This window comes from Varanus komodoensis, unplaced genomic scaffold (assembly GCF_004798865.1).
Source record: "Varanus komodoensis strain SLA01 unplaced genomic scaffold, ASM479886v1 scaffold3, whole genome shotgun sequence".
NCBI lineage: Eukaryota > Metazoa > Chordata > Lepidosauria > Squamata > Varanidae > Varanus > Varanus komodoensis.
In genome coordinates this window covers 16,604,641-16,611,400 of record NW_025335761.1, presented here as the reverse complement: position 1 = coordinate 16,611,400, position 6,760 = coordinate 16,604,641, and the positions used below count along the sequence as shown (strand labels likewise).

The following is a 6,760-nucleotide window of genomic DNA, read 5'->3' as shown; positions in this document are numbered from 1 at the left end:
ACCAGTGCCTGGCCGAGGTAATGGGCTGGATGGGGGACAATAAACTGAAGCTCAATTCAGACAAGACGGAAGTCCTGCTGGTGGGAGGTTCAAGCCCCTGGGAAGGTGACTTGGATCTTGTCCTGAATGGGGTTGCACTCCCTCTAAAGGACAGGGTCTGCAGCTTGGGAGTGCTCCTTGACCAGAAGCTGTCTTTGGAAGCTCAAGTGACGGCGGTGGCAAGGAGCGCTTTCCATCAGCTTCGGCTAATCCATCAGCTGCGCCCCTACCTGGAGGACGACTGCCTAGCGACAGTGATGCATGCATTGGTTACTTCCTGGTTGGATTTCTGTAACACACTCTATGTGGGGCTGCCCTTGATGACAATCCAGATACTTCAGATGGTGCAAAATAGAGCAGCCAGGTTGCTGACGGGGACTGGGCGTTATTCTAATATAACCCCAGTCCTCTACCAGCTTCACTGGCTTCCCATCGAAGTCCAGGTTCAATTCAAGGTGTTGGTGATGACCTATAAAGCCCTTAACGGCTTGGCACCTGGATACGTAAAGGAATGCCTGCTTCCGTATTTGCCCTCCCGCCCCTTGAGATCGGCAGCAGAGGCCCTCCTCCGGGAGCCCTCCGGGAGAGACATTAGGAGACAAAGTACCTGGAGGAGGGCTTTCTCTGCGGTGGCACCCCATCTGTGGAATGTGCTCCCCAGAGAGGTCCGCCTGGTGCCGTCGTTATTTGTGTTTCGGCACCAGGCTAAGACCTTTTTATTTAAACAATATTTTAACAATGTTTAATATTTATAGGTTTTAATTGTGCAGCCGGGGTGTTTCCGGGTTTAAGTGTATTTGTATTATATTTATTTGTGTGAGCCGTCTCGAGGCTATACAGCAAGGGGACGGCATACAAAAACTTTAAATAAATAATTTAGATGTAACTCAGCTGTAAATTGTAATGATGTTAGTGACAAGAGGTACCAATAGGTCAAGAATAAACTTTGATCCATCAACTCTGAACATTTGGGTATAAGCCATCTAGAGATAAAATTTCTAGACTAGTAAGAGACGCCTAGGGGAGTAGAGGGGATTAATGATAAAATGATTAAGTGGCAATTAAATACTGTAAAGTACCGTTTGTGTTTATGTTTGGTGCAGTTCTTTTCTGCATACTGCCTCTATACGGGCATATTCTGGTTGCCTTGACTTGCCTGTTTCTTAAGTGCTGGTGGTTTGTGTTTCCATTCGAGGTATTTGTGCCTGTGCTTTTCAGGAACCCAAGTATTGCAATCTAGTAGTAAGACCAATTGCCCAAATTAGCACTTGATTCTGAGAAGACGGAATTCCACGATAAGACTTCTGCAAATTATGCCCTAAAACAATAGCCCTAAGTCTAGCCAGTTCATTTAGGGTGGCAGAAAAACAGATTAACTGAAGCTACCAACTTTATATTTACCAGTCCCCGAGTCCCTCACACAGGAACTGAAGCGTGGTGGGGTTCATAACCACGTCCTAAACTTCGGTTGCTTGTTGGGGGTCTCCTGAGCAAGGGACTGTTACAGGCGCACACAGGCAGTTCTCGTTTCAAGAGCTCGCACTGTCCTTCATGTGTGCAGATACCGGCAGTTGTAGTCCAACACATCCAGAGGACGCCAGGTTGGGGAATGCTGTTCTGGCAGGTCAGCATCACACTCATTAAGAAACTAAGTAACACATTTTGCATTTGAGTCGGTGTACGCGTTTACTGAGATATATCCCAAGTGAAAATCTTTACATTCTCCTCCCGTTCAACCCTACCCAACTCCCTTTCAGTCCTGCCCAGGCCTCCAGAGTGCAAACGCCCGAAACCTCCGGTTGCCAGGACACCAAAACAATCCACGGCGCATGCTCCGCAAGCCTTCCGTCGTAGCGCTGTTCTAGCCTCGGGAATAGCGTTTCTATCTCACTCGCTATTCTAAGCCGTCGCTCTGTGGTCTGATGAGATCATAGCTTCGCGACGGGTAGGCTGGATGTGACCTGTGAAGCTGATATCATGGCGGCGGTGGATATACGAGGTACTGTTTAAGTGTCTGCTTCCCGCGAGGATGGGGACGGAACTCTGTAGCGGCGCAGGAGCGGCAGTAGTGTGAACAGTCGCTCAGACATATCATTTAGAAGAGCCCCTTTGAATATTTCCCTTTACGGTCTGTCTCCACCCATCTTTGCCAGGAGCCGCGAATTAAGTCGGGTAGTAGGAAAGAATGGCTCTTGATGTCTTGCTATAGGGCTGGAAGGGAAGTAGAACAGGCGATTTAAAACGCTGTCTAAGCGGCTTTTGTCCCCAAAGGGCTTGAAACCGCTGCTGCTGTGTTGGCATGAGAAGCTAATCTCTAATAGTCATCTTCACGAAGTGCACTTTTTGTTTTTGCATGCTAAATAGTCGTTAGTAATGTGGCGAAAGCCAGTCAACAAGGTTGCATGAACAAATCTTGGTAAACTACTTTTTCTTCGAAGCAAAATAACTGGTTGGTTTGACTCTTTCAAAGCATAAAAGTATATGTTATTTTTACAGACCATGAAATTGCATAATAGGGAATTAAGAGCTCAACTGTTTGAGTTTATTCTTGCCATTTATTCTTAAAATGTAGTCCCTTAGCTAAATTCTTACACTACAAGGCACTGAGTCAAGGGGGTGGAGTAATCCTCAAATTCCGGAAAAGTCTTTGAAGCTTTTAGCAAGCATGCAAATAACCAAAACAAAACACTCAGCTGTGGAAAGGGTGGGCAGAAAATTCTCATAGTGTTGGAATTAATATCACCCAACAAAATTGGTAAAAGGTTAAGAGTAGGAAAATATACAGTGTTCTTTCATAATGAAAAATATACTTGTGAAATTCATTGCAACACACTGTAGTCATTATCACTGCTTCAGTTACATTTATGTATTTTATTTGCAGCATTTATATACTGCTGTATATTTAGACAGATTACTGAGCAATGAGCAATAAAAGATAAAGCTAGATAAAAATAAACACAATGCCTTAAAAGCAGGATAACATTAAATCCATGACTTGGTCAGCAAGAAAGTTTTCCTGGAATAAAGATGTATTCAGCAGGCACTGGTTTTGGAGACTGCTTGAGCTTCAGAGAAGTGTGTTCAGTAGAAGTGGAACCAGCACACTAAAGTCTCTTCTCTTGGTAAACTCCCATTGGTCCACATGGAACCACCAGGAGAATGCCTTCTGATGACCTCCGTGACTGGGTGGGTTGGAAGGATATCAAAAAGGATTTGATATGTTTGGAGGCTGGGTCTGCTCAGTGACTGGTGGTTACTGGCAGCACAGTACTGGTTATGTTTACTCAGAAGTAAGTGGGGGCACACTGTCCATTATAAAATGGCTGCCATTCATAACATGGCTGGTCAGAACACTCAATTCCCAGAAGCCAAACTGGTAAAAGAAGAGACTTGTGTAACAAGGTACAAGGCAGAGGTAAGGTCAGAGTTTCAAAACAAAAAGCAACCTTTTTGAACCCAAGCAAAGAAGGCACAGGTGACGCTATTCCATTTTGCAGCAAACCAGTTTTTGTTTGATTTTTTAAAAAATATTAATAAATAAAATAAAAATCAGGAGGAGTAGGGAGCCTGGTGGGCACACTGGAGACATAAGGTAAAACATAGTGCTAGTTTTACCATAGGCTTGTGTGCTATATGACTTCCATAGCCAACATTAGCCTAGCTTGTTTGATGCCTATGTTATTTATTCATTTGTTTGTTTAATTTGTTTCTTTGAAAGCCATCCATTGATATCTTTCTGGGTGACCATTGCAATATAAAATCAACAAATAACACCACTTTCCAAGTTTATTAATGATACCAGGTTAAGATCCTTTACTTCCCTAATAGTAAGTATAGGATTACATTGTTACCTGATTGAGTTATATAGATTAGTTTCAATGGCTTTTTCCTCCCAGTGCTAAGCACTTAATCCATACAAGTGTGAGGAGCTGGTGTTTGGCTGAACTTGTGACTGGGAAGAGCAGATATTTGTTACTGATGGAATTCAATCCCTTGTCTGTTCACTTTGGCTTGAAAATATTTGTTCATCCACACTGATTGATTGATGGGAAGGAGAGTTTTCCATCACAGCCATTTGGCAAGAAAGCCACACATTTTTCTTTCAGATTGGAAACTTAGCTTGAGCCCTTTGTCTGCCTTGAGTCCTTTGTAGGAAAAAGGCAGGATATAAATCGAAACAATATAAATAAATAAATAAATAAATAAATAGCTGCTGTCCTTTGTGCCCTTCTAAATTGCAAAGCTTGTCTATAGTAATGTGCTGTATATGGGGTTGTCCAAGAAGACTGGTCAGAAACTGCAGTTCAGTCACTCAGTGCCACCTAGACTGGGATGACTGGGACCATATTCAGAGACTCTACTGATGAAATAGGCTTCGTAGTACAGCCCAAGATGTTGATTTTTTTTCCAAATCTATAATAGCTGAACTAACTGAGGTACTTTGTAAGCTCTGTTAGACCTATTTTAACTGTATAATCTGTATACTATGTTCAAACAGCAAGACAGCTTAAAAGTTGTTATCAGTGCTTGTGCTTTGCTGCTGTGAAATTTATTTTACTTAGAAGTTTATCAAAGCTTGCACTTTTGATTAGCATAATAATTTTATCTTTGGCATCAAAATTGCTGAAGCGCAGTATGTAATCATATTCTGATAGGCAGAAAAGGCTTTGCAATTTTGATTTTTGTTTTTCTTCCACAATTACGTGAGTCTATGTAATTTGTGCTGTTGCAGGGAACTGGAGATGCTGACTGTTGGGAATGCTTCTTCCTGAAACAAAAAATTAAACTGCCAGTCCTCTACACATTTAGGCAAAAAAACATGTCAGCTTTTTTCTCTTTAAATGTGCAAAGGATTGTGCCCTAATTATTAAAAAAGAGGTAGTCTGTGAAGGCACATTAGACAAGAAAAACCTCTGCCATCAATTAACTGATGAGATCAGTGTGGAGTTGTGGTTAAAATGTTGAACTAGGACTGAGCAGACTGGGGTTCAAATCCCTAGTCAGCACTGAAGCTCACTGAATAGCTTTGGGCCAGTCACTGACTTTCACTCTAGTCTCTGCCTTGCAAGGTTCTTCAGAATAGAGAGGAAAAGGGTCATGCATACTTCCTTGGATCTGTTGAAGGAAAGGGCAGATCATAAATTTAACAAATGAATAAACTCTAAAACATTGCGCTTGCAAAGCTTGGTCAAGCCTTTTTGACATGGGTTAACCTCCCTACAGAGACAAATGTTGTGTTTGGTAGCAGTTAAAGGAACAGAAAGGCATGGTGGTATGTGTGTAGCAACTATTGCTATGAGAGAATGAGCTGCAGTGTCATCAAGCCCAGTGTTTTCTAAAAGCATTGTTACATGCATTGAGCTAAAACGCCATTTTGGTGCATACTTTTTGAGTATTGTTGGGGAAATCTAGATAAATCCTGGTAGAAAAAGATTGCTTATATGTGCCTTAGTGTTATAAAATCAAATCTACGCCCCTTTCTCAGAAAGCAACAGAATTCCAAGCCAGGTTACTGTTTAGCATTGCTGTTACTTTAAGAATATGGAATTCTTAGCTGGATTGAGAAGATGCTATAGGCTAACACTATCAGTGGGGAAATTCCGGTGTTCCCATCAGCTGCTGAGAGACAAAGGTGTCCATTTGTTTTTGAATGGACCCATTTAATCATCTAGTTCAGAAGAGGCAAGTGCCTGCACAAGGTAGTTGTCAAACCAGTTTTTCTGAATGGTTCCTCATTCGGACATATTTGCCTATTTAAGTAGACACAGAGGCTGATCCAAACTGTCAGGAAATCACTGAATTGACTTGCCAATAAGGCTCAGTCAGGGAAATTTTCTATTCTATTGTCATTGGCATTTCTGATTGGTTTAGAGCAGGGGTCCTCAAACTTTTCCACCAGGGGGCCAGTTGAAAGGTGCCGGTGCCGGGCGCGGGCTGGAAAGGTGGTGCCGACAGTGTGCGTGGGCCGACACGGGGAGGCGTGTGCGGGCATGCGCACTGAGGCAGGGGCGGGGCGTGAAGGGAGGGGAGGGAGGCGGAGGTGGGCATGCGCCATGAGGCGGGTGCACAAGGCAACGGCTTGCTCGCTTGGAGATCGTTTTCTCCGAGTAAGCAAATCGCTGCCTCCCTGCGCACAGGGCGAGGTGGGTGGCAGCGGGGGCGTGTGTGTGCAGCAAGTCCAAATGGACCTGCCGGGCCGGATTTGGCCCCTGGGCCGTAGTTTGAGGACCCATGGTTTAGCGCAGGGGTCGGCAGCCTTTAACACTCAAAGAGCCATTTGGACCCGTTTCCCACACAAAAGAAAACACCGGAAGCCGCAAAACCCTTTTGACATCTAAAATGAAGATAACACTGCATATATCGTGTTTTACCTTTATGCTTTGTATAAAAAAACTAGTGTGTTGCATTTATGAAATCAATGAACTGCTACAGAGAAAACAAATTTTTATTTCTGCATGCAACAAAAACATTTTGAACTCCTAAAAAAAGACAAGGAAGTAGATCCAGAGAGCCAGTGTGGTGTAGTGGTTAAGAGTGTGGGACTGCGACTCAGACGATCTGGGTTCTAGTCCCCCCTCAGCCATGGAGCCAACTGGGTGACTTTGGGCCAGTCACAGACTCTCAGCCCAACCTATCTCACAGGGTTGTTGTTGTGGGGATAAGATGGAGGAGGAGAATGATGTAAGCTGCCTTTTTCCTACAAAGGGCTCAAGGCAGCTTA

General features: G+C 43.6%; 1 protein-coding gene across 1 annotated transcript in view; it reads left to right on the top strand.

Moving 5' to 3' along the window:
- The first annotated feature begins 1,971 nt into the window (after positions 1-1,971).
- Positions 1,972-6,760, top strand: part of MED6 (mediator complex subunit 6) — a 22,401-nt gene continuing 17,612 nt past the window's right edge. The window contains exon 1 of the mRNA XM_044436644.1: positions 1,972-2,038. Within this exon, the coding sequence (XP_044292579.1) occupies positions 2,017-2,038 (22 nt within the window). The 5' untranslated portion in view covers positions 1,972-2,016. The remainder of the gene's footprint in view (positions 2,039-6,760) is intronic.